The 19755-nt window shown below is 59.2% G+C and overlaps 1 protein-coding gene and 1 long non-coding RNA gene across 21 annotated transcripts in view; one reads left to right on the top strand and one right to left on the bottom strand.

Moving 5' to 3' along the window:
* Positions 1–19755, bottom strand: part of PHLDB1 (pleckstrin homology like domain family B member 1) — a 48912-nt gene that overhangs the window by 10084 nt on the left and 19073 nt on the right. For 2 of the 20 annotated variants that reach the window (XM_069555374.1, XM_069555375.1), the window contains 19 exons: positions 17148–17429; positions 16590–16730; positions 16344–16481; positions 13656–13784; positions 13140–13295; positions 10448–10558; positions 10188–10277; positions 9474–9617; positions 8234–8338; positions 7697–7870; positions 7094–7234; positions 5600–5740; positions 5316–5418; positions 4793–4837; positions 3865–4159; positions 3680–3770; positions 2165–2311; positions 358–474; positions 12–114 (listed from right to left, as the gene is read on the bottom strand). In XM_069555374.1, coding sequence (XP_069411475.1) covers positions 12–114; positions 358–474; positions 2165–2311; positions 3680–3770; positions 3865–4159; positions 4793–4837; positions 5316–5418; positions 5600–5740; positions 7094–7234; positions 7697–7870; positions 8234–8338; positions 9474–9617; positions 10188–10277; positions 10448–10558; positions 13140–13295; positions 13656–13784; positions 16344–16481; positions 16590–16730; positions 17148–17429 — 2653 coding nt within the window. Of the gene's footprint in view, positions 1–11; positions 115–357; positions 475–2164; positions 2312–3679; positions 3771–3864; positions 4160–4792; positions 4838–5315; positions 5419–5599; positions 5741–7093; positions 7235–7696; positions 7871–8233; positions 8339–9473; positions 9618–10187; positions 10278–10447; positions 10559–13139; positions 13296–13655; positions 13785–16343; positions 16482–16589; positions 16731–17147; positions 17430–18401; positions 18450–19755 lie in introns of those variants that run through there. The other 18 variants (XM_069555380.1, XM_069555384.1, XM_069555383.1 and 15 more) reach the window with 16 other exon arrangements.
* LOC138421297 (uncharacterized) lies at positions 13938–19743 on the top strand. The gene is made up of 3 exons (XR_011249450.1): positions 13938–16265; positions 16812–16939; positions 19248–19743. It is a non-coding gene; the product is annotated as an uncharacterized lncRNA (long non-coding RNA).

Genomic DNA, 19755 nt, shown 5'->3' with positions numbered 1-19755 from the left:
GGGGAACTCACCCACGTAATAGGAAAGGGTGCGCTTGAGCCGGTCAAAGACAAACCAGCGCTTCTTCCATGACTTGATCTTGCCGCCCATCTTGACCAAGTAGCCACGGCAGACCTGGTGGGAGGCAGGGGTGAGGCAGGACCCAAATGCACAGCCCCCTAAACCTTCTCTGAGCAGCAATGTCAGCCCGTCACCTGTGCCTATATTCACAGCGGGGCTCTTCAAGCCAGCACGCCTGTCCCGGGACAGAGACCACTGGTATTAGGGCAGGAGCTGAGGCCACTCTTCCAAGGACCCAGGAGGGTCTTCTGACCGTGGGGTCCCCACCAAGCCCCCCAGAGCCCCACATGCCTGTACCTTGCTGCTGAGCACCACGTGCAGACAGGTATCCACACCGTGGCCTGACGACTCGATGTGGGTCTTCAGGTCAAAGTCTTCCTTCCGGATTGGCAGGTAGCGGGTCAGGGGTCGTGCCTGAGGACAGAGAGCAGGATGAGTAGGGACTGTTCCCTCCCATCATTCCCTTTCCCAGGTCCCTCGGCTCCAGTCCTGAACCCCTACTCTGTCACTCTGGTTTCATGGGGCTTTGGCCCAAGCAGGGACCTGGTGCGCCTGTGCTGACTCCAGCCAGGCCTGGGCAAACTGCTGAAAGGCTCTATGCCTCAGTTTCCCAGACACAGCCGCCCCTGTCCTGTCCCTGCCCCTCCTGTCCTGAATGCAACAAAGCAAAAGAATGCGGTCTTGGAAGAAAAGCCCAGTACAAAGCCTGGCCTTCCCAGGGGGGCTTTGTTTGGGTCCTCATGTGTAAACAAGGGCTTTGAACTAGACAATTTCTGAGGTCTGTTCCACCTCAAAATTTCTGATTCTTATCTAGAATTTTCAGTCAACAGGAATTTTTTTCCTACTCTTCATTTCTAGGAAGAATGTTAGAATGGTATGAAAAGGAAATACCATAGATTATTTAAAGAAGAAACAAAACGTTCAACTTTCCGGAGGTGCCCGGAAATGATGAGCCGACTCCACTGGCTTTCCCAAAGCTGGTGGCCTCTGCAGCCCCACCTGAGCCCCAGGGCAGCGGGTAGAGAAGTTGAGTCCCTGAGAGACCAGAGACAGGAAAGGGGAACTAGGCATACGACGATTCCAAGCACCGAGGCGAAACCCCCAGAGTTTCTCATTATTTCTGAATTCTCAAATCAGACAATCTAACCCTTGGAATTTATGTTGCTGCATCATTAGGAAATCAAGGAGCTGTGCTCACTGGTCACTGTGGGGTAGGACCCCCCACCCCTGGGGAGGCCCATGGAGACCCCACAGGAAGGGATGGCCTGTCTGAGTCTCACGGGCTCTCCCGCGGGCCCAGGATCTGGGCCTGGAAATGCAGGTAGATTTTCCTGCCTAACCTAATTTCTCTTTCTGCCTTCAACTCTTCTGCTCAAGGCTCCCGGGTAATGAAACACACCCGGGCTGGATTCTGTGTAAGGATGGGGTTCTGGTCCCAGGGAGAAGCTGCTACAATTCTCTTTTGGAGACGTAAACCACAAGTCAGGGTGAGTTTAGCCGCTGGCAGTGGGGCTGAGAGCCAAAAGGTCTGGTGCAGTGAGGCCAGGACAGACACCAAACACTCGGCGCAGGAGGGCACGGGGATGCAGGAAGGGACATGGGGCAGACCCACGAGGCCCCGGAGAGAGGCCGAGGGGAGACCCTGATCTGGACACGGCTCCCACCTCTGGAAGGCCTGCGCAGACCCTCATCTCTACAGGGTGGCCTGCCACACCCCCACAACCCGATACACACACAGACACACACACACAGACACACACACACAGACACACACACATAGACACACACACAGTCACAGACACACACACACACACACAGACACACAGACACAGACACACACACAGACACACACACACACAGACACACAGACACAGACACACACACAGACACACACACACACAGACACACACACACACACAGACACACACACACACACCAACCTGAACAGACCCTAGTGGGTCCTGTTCTTCAGAGCCAAGCAAGTCGCAGGTAGAATCCTGCTTGGGCAAAACTTCCTAGAGAGAACAGGCTCCACCGCCCAGCGTGGGTACCCTGGGCTATCCAAACCCCTCCACAGCCCCACCCCAACCCCATACCCACTCACCTGCGAGAACTGCTTCTCCCGCATCTTGACCTCCTTCTCCACGAGCTGCTGCCTCCGGGCGCTCTCGCTCTGCAGCCTCCGTTCAACCTGCTCCCGCCGCCTCCGCTCCTCCTCCAGAGCCTGCCGCCTCAGCTCCATCTCACGTTCCTGCACCCAAGGCTGGGGCTCAGTGCCCACGGCTGCCCTCTTAACTCCAAGCCCCCAACACCCCTCCTTGGGCCGGGCCAGAGCTACAGGAGACATCCACCTCAGAGGGCAGCCTGGTTTGAGGGGCCGTGGTACTCCAAGCCCACCCTCCACTCCAGGGACCGTGCTGACAAGGGTAAATGCTTTAAAGTGAGACCACCCTGCCTTCAAACCCTGGTTCTACCACCACTGTGAGCGCCCGAGGCCGCCAAACTCCCTAAACCTCTACAAGATGCGGCCAAGAGTGCCTACTCCTTTGGACTGTAGGGAAAATTAAATGCAATCGTGTAGGTAAATGTCCGTCACTGATGCTGGCAGGATGGAAGCACTCAATTAAAGAAAAAGGGGAGGGGCTTTTAAAATCTGTATCTGAATTCCTAGGACACGGGTTATTGAAACAACTTTTTCTGACATCGAATGGATTCAGCAATCCTGCCCTAATCACTAAGTGAAGGCCCTTTGAAACTCCAAACATTCATAGTTGACCTTCAAATTTTATGGAAAAAAAAAGAACTTATAAAAGCCATTATCAAAAGATTTTAAGTCATTAAAACAAATCATTAAATACAGAGCACATAGGTGATGTTGTATGTCTTCAACACCGGTAACAACCTTCACATGACTAACTCCCATCTACCATTTCTTCCCAGCTCAGAATTTAGAGAAATCTCCTTTTTCTCCTTTTGCCAAGAGATGTTTGCAAATGTGCCCTCCTTTCAAGGGAGTTTAAGATAAAGAGGCTTTCTTCCCCGGTTGGTCTCCTGCTCCCAGGGCCCCACTCTCCTCTCCAGACACAGAGAGAGCCCTGGATAGTAGAGACCGAAAGTCTTCAGGATTCTTTATTCAGCCTCCTCCCTGGGCACGGTTTCCCCAGCCTGGCTGTGTCCCAGCCCAGGTTCACCGGCAGGGACTGTGACGTGCCTGCAGCCAACACCTCTGCTCTGGCTTGGATATCTGCCTTCTCTCTGTCCTCATCCTTCAAGCCCCAATTCCCAACCATCTCCAAAAGGAGTGACCTGGCACTCAGGTAGACAGGCATCAAAATTTTCTTGGTGGCCAAAGGTCCCCAGAAGCGAACAGACAAAGACTGGAAGTTCCCGTGCAGGAAATTCACAGCTGGACAATGGTTACCGTGCTCCTCCCCTTTTCCTAAGGGCTGTGAAACTTGTCATCTTGCCAAGCCTCCTGATCCCCAACTTGAGGAACCTAGGCTTGGAAAACACTCTCTTCCTCAGGGACTGTGGCGAGAACAATGTGGGGAAGAGGCCTCGGGAGGGGCAGAGGCCCCCAGCGGGCAGAGGACAGCCCCAGGGCCCAGGTCTGCCTCACCCTGGACTCCATCAGTCGGCTCTTCTCCGCGTGAGCTTCTTTCAGCATCTTCTCCATTTCCTCAATCTTCCCCATGTCCAGGCCGCTGGCACTGGGGAGGGAGGCGGGGGAGGAGGCAGCTGGTGGAGGTGGAGGCCCCGGCGTGGGGAGGACAGAGCCCACACCCATCAGCAGCCGGGCGGTACCTGGACATGTTGTCGGGGGAGCAGACAGAGTTGCCCCCCGTGGAGATGCTGGTCTCCATGCTGTCGGAGCTCTCCAGGCTCAGCGTGTCGTAGGCGTGCTCACCCTCCTCGCCTCTCTCCCGCGAGGCCGGCAGGTGGTGCAGGATGGAGTGGTGCATGAGCGGTGGGAAACCCGCAGGCCCGGTGGGAAAGGGCGCCGCCCCGTGCAGGGCGTCCCACTGGCACTGCGCCTCAGCCGCTGCCTTCTGCTTCAGCTCCGCCAGCCGCCGCCGCTGTTCCTCGATCACCTGCTGTCCTGCGTGTGGGGGGGGGATGGGGGATGTCACGGTGGGCACCCCACCCAGCCAGGGAGGACACCAGCAGCACTACAGACGGAGGGAGGCAGCGAGCGGGGAGAGGTAACACGGAGCAGCCCCCTCGCCCCCCACCAGCTTCCCCGAAGCCCCCACAGCTCTGGGTCCGGCTGCCCTGGCTTCATCGCCCGCACAGCTGACCACAGCCGTGCGGTCTGGCTTCAGCATCCTCACCGCATGCTGAGTCCACACGGGGCCCCAAACCTGCCCGGGGGGCGCCCCGGCGGGCATGATGGCCCGGTGGCTCCAGCTCACAACCCAGGCCTGAACAGGTGGGCAGGGCGCATGCTCCCAACCCTGCTGCTGGGGGGAGGAAGGGGTGCCGGCAGCCCAGCACCCTCATCAGTGCACACCCCGCGGCAATGCAGAAGCAGGAGCGCGCAGGGAAGGAAGGAGGGGAGAGAGGCGGAGCTCCGCTGCGGCAGGAGAGCTCACAAGGCCAACCCGACACCCCAGCCCAGCTCAGCCTGGGGGTCTTGCCCGCGGGCAGAGGGGGCCTGGGCAGAATCCATCATGCGGAGGCCCGGGCAGGGGTCGCCCGGCCAAAGCAATGCCCTCAGTGACCAACGCTCTACCTGCTGGGTCGTCGGTTGGGAGGGGCTCGGCAGGAAGCGACTCGACTGGAGTGGGGGGCCCCCGGGCAGAGGGCAGGGCAGAGACACAGAGGGGATGAGAGGAGAGAGAGGCACAGACATGGGCTTTCGAAACAACCAAAATGCACACGAGCAACCGGCACTCCTGGGTGTTCCCGCGAACTAACGTGTCAGGGAAGCACTCCTGGAGGTCGTCAAGTCCAACCCCCTGCCTCCAGACAGGCAATGTCTAGTTCTCCTCAGGTCAACAAGCACTCCCCTTACTTGCTGGGCTCTCTAGAAAAGACGCCACAGCCCAGCTACCCTGAGTCCCCTGCCCCTTAGCCTTTGAATAAACCTCCAGGAGTCTCTCTTCTTTAGGTCTCTAATCCAGATCCCTTTTGCTCCCCATGTAAAGGGAACATATCCTGGGAAGGGTGTGGGCGTGGATAAGCTGGGGTGACAGGGTGTGGCGGATGTCCAGGGGCCCTAGGATAGCAAGTGGGCTGGCGTGGCGGCCACTCACCCTTCTGCTGCAGGGCCAGCTGGCGCTTGGTCTCGATGTCCTGCAATGTGGCTGCCAGGTTGCGAGGAAGGCTGCTGGTGCCGTTCTGGGCGAGCAGAGTGCTCTGCGGGCGGGGGGGGGGGGGGGGGGGTGGGTGGCAGAGGAAACGGGGCACTGGGACCTGAGGCTCAGAAGACACCCGCCCACCCACAAGGCTTCGTGGATAGCTGTGGTCCCTCCCCAGTGTGGCCATCTCCAAACCCCAACCACCACCACCACACGCAGCCCACCCACTGTTCTCAGACCTTGGGTGAGGGGCTGCGGCCCAAGGTAGCCACGCTGAGCTGGGAGGAGGAGGAAGACGAGCCAGAGGAGGAGGGGAGCAGCCCACTGCGGGTGCGGGGCAGGGGGCTGGTGGCCTCGCCATCCATCTTGGAGCGGTAAACCTGGAGGGGCGAGGTGGCATCTGCTAAGGGACCTCCGGCTCCCCCACCGGGCATCACTCCCATGGCACCGAGCGGGCTGGGATCCAAGGTGCCCAGCACCAGGCCCCTGAGGCCTCGGTCTCTCACTGACCGCAGCACTGGGGGCCAGCCCAGTGGGCAGACGTTCCTGGCGGCTGCCAAGCCTCCTTTCCAGGCTGTTCCTCCTTGGGGCCAACCCCGCATGGTAGAAAGGACTGTAAATCAACCCACATGAGGAGTTCACACCGACAGGCTGAGTTCTACAGGAGGCCGACTGGAGGCCAAGGCTCCCTCTGGTCCCAGCTCTGCCAGCTAACGGCATAGGTGACCTTGGGCCACGCACCTCCCCACTCTGGGCCTCGGCCTCCTTATCTGCAGAAGGAGGGGGCAGGGCTAGGCTAAATAACTGCCAGCCTCCCTCTCAGCAGTCTTTGGAGTCAGGAACCCTGACTCTCCGTGTTACCCCTGCCACTTTCTAGCTGCGCAGCCTTGGAGAGATTACTTATCTGCTGTGGCCCCAAGTGCTTGATCTGTGAAACGAGAGTTCTCGTTATCTACCTCAAAGGCCTGTGGTAGAGATTACGTGAATCAAAACATGTAAAAACCCCAACCCAGCTGGGCACAAAATAGAAGGGCCATGCCAACACCTTCTAAAGGGAACGTGGAATTTCAGCTGAGACCAGTCTTCGAGGTGCCATGTCTTCACTCTAGGAACGAATCTTGAGTGGGCAGGGGCAGGGGGTTGATCAGGCACCGTGGCCGGTCACTGGAGTGGAACCTGGGGCAGAAGACTGCCTGAACACCCTGCCCCACACCACGGTCAGCAGCTTGCTTGGGGCTCCAGTAGACCCCTCATGGCGACTCTGAGTCCGGGGCATGAACTCAAGGCCGTCATCTGAGAGTCTCTGACCCACTCTCTCCTGCCTCCGAGAGTCATCCCTGGGGAGACCAGGAGAACAAAGACCGGCGACTCTCCCAGGACACACAAGTGCCAGGGGCAACAGGCTCAGGAACGTGTGAGGACTGGGCGAGAAGCTCCGGGGTGAGAGCTGCCTAGGACAGAGTGAGCGTGCTGAGTGCCGCACAGGCCCTGCCGCTCGCAGAGCCCCCTTCCGTCGGACCATCTAGCACATCACCCTCGGATTCGGGAGGCTGGCCCTCCATGCCCCGAGGGCCAGGACGGCCGCCCTCGAGGGGACCCTCACTTCCTGCTCGGGGTCCAGAGGCCCCTGCTGCACCGGCTGGATTAATCCCCCATCATCTGTGCAGCTGAAGGGTCTGAAGGAGGTACCCAGAGCCGAGAGGAGCAGGGCTGGGCAGTGAGGGAGGGGTTACCTGCAGCTGGCGGGAAGCTTTGGCGGGCAGAGGCGGGGGGGAGGAGCGAGGGGAGGCGGCAGCGGGGCCCGTCCCCAGCCCGGCCATCAGCTCCTGGTACCACTGCTCTAAGTCTACTGCGGGGAGCAGCAGCTTCTCCATCTGGAGGGGGTACGGGGGAGGAGGACAGGGGACAGGGTTGGGGGGCAAGGACGGAGAGGAAAAGGTCAGGAAATCAAGAAATGAGGGGAGCGGAGAGAGGAGGAGGAGGGAGGAAAGGGAGAAGAAAGGGCCAGGTCGGAGGAAGGGTAAAGGCAGGCCGTTATGGGGAGACAGGAAGGCAAGGGAAACGGGGAGGATGGGAGAAAGGAGAGCACAAAGAGAAGAAAACACAGTGAGAAACCGTTGCCACGAACGTGCTGAAGGCAAAGAGAAACGGGGCACAGCTCCCAGACCACAGACACGGACTACGCCAACCACGAGGCCAGCCAGCCGCAGCCCGCCCGGCACACAGCGCGCCCCTGGGGCTGGCCGAGGGCGGAGACACCACTGCATGGGGGGCAAGCACACACAGAGCCACACCGCGAGTGGGCTGCACGGGCTGCAGGGACACAGACCACCAACCTGGGGCGAAGGCGTGACAGAAGCGAAGGAGGAGGAAGAGGGCAGCGCGGGAGGAAGGCAGGTGGTGGGAACCAGGTCCTGGGAGGCAGGGGCCCAGGGAGGCAGGCCCAGCGCAGGGGCCGTGGGCACTGGCGAGGTGCCCCACATCGCCTTTAGCTGCTCAAGCGTCACGTACTTGGGGGAAGGCCGGATGCGGGAGGGAATACAAGAGGTTAATGGGACTGGAACCCAAGAGGTGGCCCTGCCCAAGGGTAGGATTCAAGCACGGAGCCAAGGAGGCCTGCAGAGCCCGGGAAAGCCAGGGTCTTCTCAGCAGGAGGCCCTCACACTGGAGCAGAAGGCCTTCCCTCCTCGAGCCCTCAGGAGCTGAGAAAGCAAGAGAGGGAACCGCTCCTAACTCCCCTTATGCCAGCGGCCTTTCTCCATCACTGCTGAAAACAGACCCTGCTGCCCACCCCCTGCCCCACACCCTGGGGAAACACAGGGCACCCGAGAGCAGGCCCGTGGGCACAGGTGGGCTCACTCGGTGGCTGGTACCTCACTGTCGGGCAGGGGCTGAGCGAGTGCGCTGGGGGAAGTGGCAGAAGCATGGGGGTCCAAGCGGGAGCTCAGGTGGAGAACCTCTGCCAGGCTCACATACTCCTAGGGCACCCAGTGCCAGGGGAGGGACGGGCAGAGAACAGGTTAACAGGACTCCGCCAGGCACCAGACACCACACTTCATGCCAAAGAGCCAACACTCCATTCCACACAAAATCCAAGGCAGGGGTGGGGAGCTCACTGTGGCCACAGAGGGCTGTCAGGGGGGTTGCGGGGAGGGCAGAAAAGGGCAGGCAGAACTATCTGAAGTCTTTTTCTTTTTTTTTTTTTGGCCACACTGCACAGCTTGTGGGATATTAGTTCCCTGACCAAGCATTGAACCCACAGCCTCGGTAGCAAGAGTCCTGACCACTGGGACTTCCAGAGAAGGCTCTTCTTGACCTCCACTTATGAGGCTGCCCTGGCATCCAGGCCCTGCGGCAGGGCCTGGATGGGCCCTGAATGGGCCCCCTGATCACCCATTCCTGAGTTTGCCCTGGACGAGGGGTAGATGAAGAAGTCACGAGCCCACCGGGAATCAGGACCCAGCTCCCAGAGAACCCTTCTGTCTCCAACACCTTGGGCATCCCCAGTGGGGCACACACATGCACTACTGAGCACCAGCCACACCATCCCCGTGGGTCCTCTGGAGGCACCACGAGGGCCTGAGCAAGGTGGACCCTGAGAAAGAGACCTGAGTAGGGAGCAGTTACAAGCCCAGGCAGATAAATAGGCCCACTGTGCAAAGGCTAGGACTTGGAAAGATGCTCACACGGTAGATCGTGGGTTAAAAAGACACACACTGCCGTATTCCCTGAGCATACCCTTAGAATCCTGAGTTTATCCAGGTCTGGGGAACACAGCAGGCACCCAAAATGCATGTGGAATCAAAGCCCAGGATCCTAAGCCTGCCCCACCCAGGGGAGCCCACCCTGGTCTAGCTCCAGAGGCAGACTGTCCTCCAGGGGTCACAGAACAGGAAAATGAGCTGGGAGGTCCAGTGTGTTGTGGCAACTGATGAATGGCATGCTGAACATGTGCAAACTGATGCTCTGATTTTTGCATGAGCTGCCCAGGCACCTATGGAACCACAAACTCTGGCCAAAGGATTACTGCCATGTGCCCTTCAGCGTGGCCAGTGGGAGGAGTCGCGGGCAGAAGCTCATCAAGCAGGCAGACAGGCAGTGAGCTGTGATTACCTCTTGTGCTTTGAGGCAGAGCTGAGTGGAAGCCGGTGGGATTAAGGGAACAGAGGAGGCCCCAGCCTGAGAAGACTCTGGGAAGGGGCCCAGAGCTGCCGTCCCCAGCCCCACCTCTGAGGACTCGGAGATGAGCAGGTCAGCCTACAGAGAGGGTACGGGTGAGGGGCCTCGCCCCTCACACTCAGCCCAGCCACCCTACCTGAGGCCTAACTTGCTTGTGCAATGAGGCGGAAAGCCAGGCATGAGGTGGGACCTCACACGCCAGGTGTGCAAAGACTCAGGGGAGAAAGACTGAAGGAGCCCCAATGCCCATGTCTGAGCCCATAGCCCAGCTCTAGACAGAAGCCCAGGGAGCTCCAAGATCAGGACCCCGAGATCCATACACTTCCCCTCAACTTGGGTCTGCCCGGCCCCATCCTGAGCTACCATCTTCCCCACCCACAGCTCCTGAATCCCCCAGATATATGCAGTCACCCAAAACGGTAAGATCAGCAGGCTCCTGGGAGCCAGAGAGGTAGCTGAAAAGCAGCAGCTGGCGGCCATGGAGGATCCGATCCCAGACCTCAGAGCCATTCCTGCTGCATCTCTCCAGCTCAAGAAAACGTCCCCACACTAGACCTCAGCCCCTGGGGCGAAGGTGCCACATGTTTCTCCAGAGCCTCCCAGGAGACCCGTGGGCTCATGAGGCTGAGGCTGACCCAACCATGTTACCTCTTTGAGGGTGGGCGTGGTCTTCGGGAAAGGCCGGCCGCCTGTGAGCGAGTGGTATCTTCTTTCCAGCATAGCCAGTTTCTCCTTCTCCTGCAAGTCCAAAGCGGCAGAATCAGGAGTGGGAATGAAGCAAGGAGCCCCAAATAAAGGGGGATCCCACATGGTTGGCCAGTCTCCACCCAGCACCCTGCACTCACCTCCCACTCCCCCAGCCCCGCACCGGCCCTCCTCCCCGCTCACTCCCAGTCTGACAGGGCTACCTTCTGCAGCAGCTGCAGGGCGGCATTCTTATCCCGGGCTAGGCGTTCAGACTCCTGCACAGCCTGGGACCGGATCTGCCCAGCCTGACTGTCCAGGACCACCAGGCGCTCCTGGAGAGGATGGGAACAATGGGTGAGGCAGCCCAAGGTGAGGCCTGGCTGTCTCTCCTGCCCAGAGGCCCTGGGCTTGGGTGAAGGGAATCAACCAGCACTTCTGCTCAGCCACTCACCCCCAGAAAACGCAGGCTGCTGTGGTCAGCTCCTCCTCTTACTGGCCACCAGGCATACCGGCCAGAACTAAAGTTCCCAAACCCCTCATCCCCCGGCCCCCAGAGTCAACAGGTCCTGAATCCTGGAGATGCTGAATGGTCCTGCACCGACCCCAAGCCCCCAACCCACTGCCACCACACCAAGCCAGGCCCCCTGCTTTCCTGGCCTCAACTTTTTTCACCAGCCCGTTTCCACTCTCTTACCTTTCTGATCCGCCCCACAAACAGCTTTCTATAATGGCCTTTGAGGTTCATTCGTTTGTTTGTCTGAATTTTCTAGCCTTTTTGGAATGTATGTTAGTTGTGTTAGTTGCTCAGTCGTGTCCAACTCTTTGCGACCCCATGGACCATAGCCCGCCAGGCTCCTCTGTCCATGGAATTCTCCAGGCAAGAATACTGGAGTGGGTTGCCATTCCCTTCTCCAAGTGATCTTCCTGACCCAGGGATCGAACCTGTGTCTCCTGCCTTGTAGGCAGATTCTTTACATCTGAGTCACCAGGAAAGCCCAGAATGTATATTACGCGAATAATTTTCTTTAAATCCATGAATAAGGGTAGATCAGTTTTCTCAAAATCTTTCAGCGACTTCTCACTAATCACAGGATAAAGCAAAAACCCCTCGGCCAGCACTGAAGGGCTCCTGGACCTGGACCTGCTTTCCAGCCTCCCTCCCACCCTGAGCCCTTGGCATGCCTGCAGCTTGGCCCTGTTGTACCATTGGCGGTTCAGGTGTCCACTCCCAGGCCGGCCTTATACAGTGCCTTTTTCCAGGAATGCTGCCCTGTCTTCTCCACCCATTGGAAGCTTACTTCTCCAAGACCAGACCTAATGCTATCTTCTCTCCAACATCTCCCCTGATTATCCCTCAATTTCTTTGCCCCTTGCTCTATGCTCAAATTATTCCATATCACCATTTGCCTTGGATTACTGCTGCTGCTGCTGCTAAGTCACTTCAGTCATATCCGACTCTGTGTGACCCCATAGACGGCAGCCCACCACGCTCCCCCGTCCCTGGGATTCTCCACGCAAGAACACTGGAGTGGGTTGCCATTTCCTTCTCCAATGCATGAAAGTGAAAAGTGAAAGGGGAGTCGCTCAGTCGTGTCCGACTCTTCGGGACCCCATGGACCGCAGCCTATACCGGTGAATATGTATCTCTCATCACCACCATCCCACCCTAGCTGTCTGATCCAAGGACAAAGTCAGTGTTTTTTCTGTCTCCATATCCCCAACAGGGCTTAGTGTAGTGCCTGGCTCAACAATCTTGTGCCAAGGGAATGAAAAGATATTAAGTGAGAGAGAAGGATGGGGGCTAGTAGAAATGAGCTGTGTTTATCCCAGGAGGCCTTCCTGAAAGAGGAGGCCTTAAACTAGCACCACGAAGAGCAAGACACAGGAGAGAAAGGAGGGAAGAAGGAAGCTGTACTAAATCTGGGGTCAGTCCGAGCAGACTGAAGCAGACCAAGTGGTAATCGGGCAAGATCTGCCATTTACTGAGAACCTGTCAGGACTGAAAAACACTGGTAAATGCTTTGCATGTATCACTTCACTTAACTCTCTTATGACGCAGGTGCCCTTATGCTCATTTCACTGATAGGTAAATGCATTTGTAAAGCAGAGCAGCTCAGGGAGAGAAGCAAGGGATCTGGACTCAGGGGGAAGTTCAGTGACTCCCCCACTTTCCACCAAACTCAGACTAGCCATCAAGCCCCACTTTTTGACACCCTTCCCCCAATCTCACTGCATTCACCTCCCACCTACTCTCTCCAGCCTGGCAAAGTGCACATGTACACAAACACACCTGGGCCCCCCGAGCCCGTCTCCTCACCCACATCTTCCTGACTCTTGCTTAACACATCCTCGCCCATCACCCTGTCCAGGTCTGGCTGAGATCAGGAGTCGATTTTATAGCAACTAAAGCACCAGACTTGACCAAGACAGCTGCGATACCCAAGCCCCTTGTTTCACAGCTCAGCTGAACCAGGGCTGAGCTGTGACTGGAACCCAAGTGACGCCTTTCTAGGACCCCGGGCTGGCTCTAATATCCAGATCTCAGGTCTGTGTCCCAGCACTTCAGCATCCGACAGAGAGCTCCACAAGGGGCAACTCCTCCTCGGCCCCCTCCTTCTCGTCCTCCATCTCCATCTCTCATTTCCCGGCCCAGCCAGTGCCCAGCTCCGAATGTGAGCCCCATCCACCTTCCAGGGGAGGGGGTGGGGGGGGACGCGTGTCTGAGCTTCTGAACAACGGCTACTGTTATTTCCTGAGTGCTTACTATGATCACCACATCCTATGCTGTTTCCACATACATCATCTCCTTTAATGCTCACAAGAGCCTGTTATTGTTCCTGCTTTACAGAGGATGAGACCGAGGCTCAGCCAGGTGAGGTTAAGCCGGCAGTGCCCGGGATGGGGCGGGCGCACCTTCCTCTTGGCGATGCTGCGGAGCAGTTCGGCCTTGCTCCGGAGCAGCCCCTGGCCCGCCAGCTCGCGCTCCTCCTCCACGCGGCTCTCCCGTTCCAGCTGCTGGAACTCCAAGTCCTCGAAGAGCTTCGTCTCCGTCTCCAGGGCCTCGGCCTCCTTGAATGACAGTGACAAAGGGGGTCGGGTGGTGCTCACGATCCCACTCTGCGCCTGGAAGGCCAGGCCACAGAGGCGAGAGATCTGGGGGCTGGACCCGGGGAAACGGAGGAGGGGCCCTGCCCCCACCCTGTCTTCTTTCCTCCGCTCGGCCCTGCCGCTTTCCCGGGCAGCGCGGCCTGCAGCAGCAGAAAGGAGAACCTCCATCCCCAAACCCCCATCCTTCCCTGTCCCCTCCAAGCCACAGCACCGACCCTGGCGTCCGGCAGGTACTGCAGGGCCCGGGCGCTCCCGGCCCACCGCTCCTCTCTTCCGGGCGGGCGGCCCTCGGGGGCGGGGAGGGGGGCTGGTGAAACTGACCCTTCTCAGCTGCTCCTGTAACTGTTCCCGCACTGACTCGGGGCAGTTATCGAGCTGCGTCTGGAGCTCGGCGTAGAGCGCCTGGCGGGCCTCCAGGTGCCTCCGTCCCGCGGCCAGCTCCGCCCTCTCCTGGTCGCCGGAGGCGGAGGGGGCGGGCACAGGGGAGAAACAGAACACACACTCCTCAACTCCGGCCCTGGGCCGCGGCGGCGCGGGGCGGGGCGGGGCGGGGCGCGGGGCGGGCGGGCGGGAGCAGAGAAGGCGGGGTGGGGTCGGGGAAGCAGCAGGATCGGAAGAGGAGACAGCCAAGAGGAGGAGGTGCAGACTGGGGAAGGCAAGGAGCCGGGGTGCGAGACCGGACTCAGGTGCAGGCGACGGTGTCCGAAGCAAGGGTGTGGGTCCGGGCAGAAATGTTGGTCTCTTGGAGTCCCCTGAACTAGAGAGGTTTGGCGAGGGGTGGGTCCTACGAAGAGGCCCGCTGTTTTCTCTCCAAACCGCTCAAAGCCAAAGCTGGTTCCACATCACAAACCTGGAGCCTTCAGCTCCTGCCCCTCCCCTTCTCCCACTTGCCCAGAGACCAAAATTTAGCCCTGGAAAAAAAGGGTAGAATTGGTGAGGGTTAAATCCAGGAGTTGGGTGTGAATTGCGAGCCGAGGATGTTAAAGCTACGGCAGTGCAGCGGAGGGGACCCCAACCCAACCCCCTTAGCCTCCCCCACTCCTGCCCAGGGTGGGGGTGGGGTGCTGGCTCTGCAGCCTGAACTTCAGCAGGATGAGGGTTGCAATTAGTTCGGCCGTCGCCATGGTAATAGGAGCCCCAGGAGTGGGTACAGAGAGGAGGTGGATGGCTCTGTCTGGGGTGAGATGACACCTCTGAGGGCGGGAAGGGGGATGAGGGGAGGGGCTGGTGAGTCACCCCCTCCGAAGGACAGGCAGAGGAGAGACTGTGATCACGGATTCCAAAGCCAGAGTGGGGCCATGGGCTGGCGCTGGGGCTGGGGGCGGGGCCGGGGCGGGGGTGTGTGTGGGGGGCAGCTAAGGGAACCTTCTCCATTGCTGCCACCGTGGCTACCACCATCTCCAACACCACACCACCTCAAATAACTGGGCCCAGAGAGAAGGCAAAGTCCACACCTCCAGGCAATGCCAGGGCAATGAGAAATGAGGCTAGCAGGTTCCTGCTAAAATGCTGAGCATCACCATGGAGTCCTCCTGTTTCCTCTACCCACCCCTCTGATCCATGAGGTTCCCATCCCCATCCAGAAGAGGGGGACATGATGAGGCCAGTTTCTGAGATCCAAGCACCTCCCCAGGCTTGGACTCAGCCTACGATGCCCTATAGGGAAGAGGCCTATCCCTTCTTCCCACCCTCTGGTTGGAGTATCTGCAGTTGGGAAGCCCCAGAGGAAAACTCAGGAGGGTAGCCACTGGGTGGCAGAGAGCCTCCCCGGCCATGCCACCACCACTGACCTCCTTACCCCTCTGCTCAAGAGGGAAGACAGACGATGGCTGGAACTCAGCCTGCCTTCCTCTGTGCAGGAAACTGCCAACAGGCCATGGAGGCCACACCCTGGCTTTTCCAACTGAGAGGAGGTCTTCAGGCTGAGAGGCTCCTCAGCCAAGCCAGCCTCCCCCAGTCTTGGACCCCTCCTGCCAATGCCCCCTTGAGAAAATTCAGCTGCACCTGCTGTCCGTTCCTTTCTGATCAAAACCCTGGGGTCCCACACCAAGAAAGGAAGGAGGCAACATTAGATGGGAGAGGCCAAGGGCACACAGGTGCCCATGGAGTTAGTGCAAAAGCAGGCACGGCTCAGCCCTGCCTGGGTGGGTGGCACTGGCAGTTAGGGGCATGCGGAGAGCCCAGGACAGTGATTAGAGAGGGCGTTAGTGCAGGCCTGGTTGGTAAGCGTGGAGTTAATTTGGCACAGAATTTGGGAGTGTGGTTTTGGGGGCCAGAGCCAAAGCTCAAAAAATTAAAAAATTAAAAAAGGATGGGAGGGTCAACGAATTTTTAAGAGCTTCAAAATTGAAGGGCAGGAGGAAGACACTCTCCAAAAAATTCAGAAGTAAAATTAATTCTTGGAAAAATACTGTCAAGTCCAGAAAGTGGTGGCCCCTCTGCACTTCGGAGCTTTTGGCACGTTGCTGGACATCTTGGGAGTGGCTGGCACGGCCCCTGTGGGATGGAGCGGCCCCTGCAGGCTGGCAGGAAATCTGAAAGGGGCAGGGTCAGGAGCTGGGACCCCCTGGGATGGGAGGCTGCAGATCCTGAAGGCTCAGGGGAAGCAGAGACTCGAGGGCCATCTCCCAAAGTTCACGTCCTGAGTCCCAGAGCCCTGCTTGGAGGGGATGTCCTCCAATGTGGGGACTGGACCTGAATCACTCCCCAGCACCGGTCCCCTGAGCAGTGCTCACCACCCAAGAAGGGGCTTCGACACTTCCAAGAAGGGGCACGGAGGGCCCAGAACGGCAGGCACCCAGGCACCCAGAGGGAGAACAGAAACCCAGGCAGAGGAGACCCCAGACACCAGCCCAGACCCTGGGAGCACCCTCCACGCTGGTACTTTTCACTGAGGACAAGGCCCCCTGCCCCTGTGGGATGGACAATGAGGTAAGGGGTAAAGAGCCCCTCTCCTCCTCTCCCAGGCTGCTGGCGCCCAGCACGGAGCCAGGCCAGGTTGTGGGTTACCTTGTCCCTCTCCTTCTGGATGCTCGTCTCCAAGGTCACCAGCTTCTCCTGCAGCTGGTCCACTGCCTTCTGCTCTTTCTGCAGCAGCGCCCGCTCGGCCTCCCTCTCCCCCTGCAGCAGCGCCCGCTCCATTTCAGCCTGCAGGCCACAGCAGGGTCCATGTCAAGGCCACTCAAGGTAGCTCAGGCCATGCTTGGGGTGATCACCGAGCCTGGGAGGAGTCCCGCCCAGGGCCCTTGCTCTCACCTCTCGGGCCGACTCCTGCAGCTGCTGCTCCAGCTCCTTCACCCGGACTTTGAGCTGCTCTACTCGCCCCAGCACCTGAGCCCGCTCCTCTTCCAGGGCCAGCACCTCTCCCTGGAGCTTGGCACCGGGGGCATCCTCGTGCTGAAGGGGAGGGGGCCGTCAGCTTGGGGGAGCCTAGAGCCTCCCAGGACGAGACTAAGAAAATGGATCGCTTTGTCTCAGGACACTGAGAAGGAGCAGCTGGACTGAGAGGAGGAAATTCCCCTCCCTATAAGGAGAGCAACACGGCTTGGCTACAGCGAATAACGACTCAACACTGAGAGCCAGGCCTGGGTGGGGCCCGAGGAAAGGTAGGTCATAAAGCATATTTATGGCTTGGGAGACTCATCAGCACCTGCCACTCTTCCTTGCCTCCTCATTTCTACACCTTGCAGCCCTGGGTGTCCCTGACTTCCGCTACTGCCCCCTCGCAGGGCCTTAGTACCCACCGCGTGCCTGCCTCCTCGGCCCCCAGCCCCCAGCTACAGACCGGCGCTCCAGCCCCCCGCTGGGTCCCACCTCCTGCTGGGTGCTCTCAGTGCTGCTGCACTCCTCCTTGAGATTCTCCTCGTCCGAGCGCTCCACACTCTCCCACAGGCGCTGGGCGGCGCCTCCAGGCTCCTCGCTGCCGCGCCCCAGGGCCCCAGTGCCTGCCGCGAGGCCTCGTGAGGGCCTCCGGCCGGCCAGGGCCAAGGCTGCGGCCGCCTCCCCTATGCTGGGCAGCTCCCCGGCCTCAGGTCCCCCGTCAGCCCGGCTGTACTCGGCGCACAGGTTCAGGATGGTCTCCAGGCGCTGCCGTTCCTGGGAGGGCAGACAGAGCAGGGCATGAGCGGACGGTCCTGGGGCCAGGAGGTTGCCCAGAACCACGCTCGGCATCTTGTCAGGAGCTTAGATGCGGTTGCTAGGAGCTCAGACTCAGAATCAAATCAGGAGAGACCTGGCCTCAACGTCTGGGGAGGCTGATGGAGGGAGGGCGGGTGCCCCCGAGGCAGGCGAGGGGAACCAGGCTGTGTGCCCCCTGCCCAGGTGACCAGCAGCTCCTGCCTTCCTGTCTCCCTTCTCATTCTGCCCCAAGGTGGGTTTACAGGGACACACTCAGGAGCGCAAGCTGGTGAGCACGTTCTCACTAAAGACCATGGTGAGAAAACAGACAAACACTTCAGGTGTTCGTGCTGACACGGATACATGTTGATCCAAAGACGCCGGGACCCACAGAGACACCCCAACACAGCAGCACTGACACACAAGGACACAGCATGAGCCCCGGCCTGCAGCAACAGGCAGGCGCACACAAAGACACCAGCCCTGACACGCACGGACGCACACTGGCACACACTCACACAGATAAGCACAGTCTAGCACACAAGACAGGTGGGCGCCCACACAGACGTGGCTGGAACGCAGACGTGGGGGCCCACAGGGGCCTGGCACGGTGCACACAGCAAGGTGCGAGGTGCACGAACACCCTGCCGCGGCCCTACTCCCGTCTCAGCTCCCTGCCACCTCCTGGCAGCTCTTGGCTCCCTGCCAGCACGGGGGGCTGCTGCCCGGGTCCCTGGCCCAGCCACTCCATCTGCCCCGTCCCTATACAAAGCCCACCCAGACACCTCCCAGGGCCCTTCGAGGTGAAGACGGGACAGTACAGGCATGCCCCGTCTCCTACTCATTACACCCCAGACTTGGCGCCTCCCCCAGGCTCCCTTGACTCCCTGGCATCCCACCACCTCTGGTGTCTCTCACCACGGTTTGGTCAGGACCCCCTCAGACACTTACCCAGCTTCCCTCCTGCTGCTTGCCCAGTTCCATGGCACGAAAACCAGGAACCGAGTCTCAGCACCCAGGAGGCTGGGCCAGCGCCCCCGCCCCTGCCCCAGGACACAGATAAGCAGCTCGGTTGGGGTGGGAGGAGCAGGGCAGGCAGCCTCCAGATTTAAAGTGGCAGGTGGGGCAGGTCAGGGCTGGTGAGGCACCTGGGGGTGGGGTGGCGCAGTGGCAGGAAGGCTGAGTGGAGTTGAAGGAGACTGGGCCCACCACTCTGCCTGCGCCAGGCTCACTGTCCCCCTTCCAGGATGAGACCCCAGGGGGGGGTCTAGCATTCTCATCTAGGCCAAGGCCAAAACATAGAAGATATGGCCGTGGAAGAGACTGGGGGGCCCTGCCTTGTCCTTCCCCAACGCCACCCCCCCAACACACACACCGTCCCACACCCTCACCTCACCCAAAGCTGTCCCAGCCTCTTTCTTCCAAAAGGGCTCCAGACAAACCTCCTCTGTTCTGACTCTCCTCCTTAAACCAATCCTTGGGTCCCAGGGCCCCAGGGACCCTGCCCTCCTGCTCACAAGGGAGAGAGGGCAGGAGCTATTTCCCTGTGCATCTGCTCCAGGGTACAGACGACAGCCAGAGCCCCCATGCTCCCTGTGCTATCTGGGGAATCCCAGCCCCCAGCCAGCTCAGATGCCATCTCCAGGACAGCTGCCCAGAGCCACACCCAGCCCCCAAATACACCCATGCATGCATGTGCGCGCGCACACACACACACACACAATTACTATCACACAGACTGGCCACGGATCAGCCAGGGCTGCCCATCGTGTTTTCTGCTTCTCCCCCCATCTCCAGATCCTGCATAGGCCAAGGTGAGCAGCTCCCACCCACTGAGAGAGGCCAAAGAGAAACAAATGGCAGCCCACTCCAGTATTTTTGCCTGGAAAATTCCATGGACAGGTAGTCTGGCAGGCTACAGTCCATGGGGTCATAAAGAGTCGGACACAACTGAGCGACTAAACGAGCACAACAACAAAGGGAAGCAAGAAAGCAGGACCAGAGGCTTTTTTAAAGAAAAGCCTGGAGAAGACAGGAGAGAAAGACAGGAGGTATGGCTTCCAAGTCCAGTTCTGCCAGGACGTGCTGTGTGACCTTGAACAAATCCACTCCCCTCTCTGGACTCAAACTTCTAATCATTAAGCCCTGCGTTCTCAAACTGAGAGGTACAAAGCTTCATCCTAAACATGGTGTGTTTTCCTAGAGCTTCCCTGTATTCCAATAAATCACGTGAAACGTTAACTTATACATGAAAACAAACAGTGTTACAGAATAAAGGAAAAGTTAGCATGCATTTGAAGTAAGG

This window comes from Ovis canadensis, chromosome 15 (genome assembly GCF_042477335.2).
Source record: "Ovis canadensis isolate MfBH-ARS-UI-01 breed Bighorn chromosome 15, ARS-UI_OviCan_v2, whole genome shotgun sequence".
Classification (NCBI taxonomy): domain Eukaryota; kingdom Metazoa; phylum Chordata; class Mammalia; order Artiodactyla; family Bovidae; genus Ovis; species Ovis canadensis.
The sequence above is the reverse complement of the archived record's forward strand: the minus strand, read 5'-3'. Positions and strand labels throughout refer to the sequence as shown.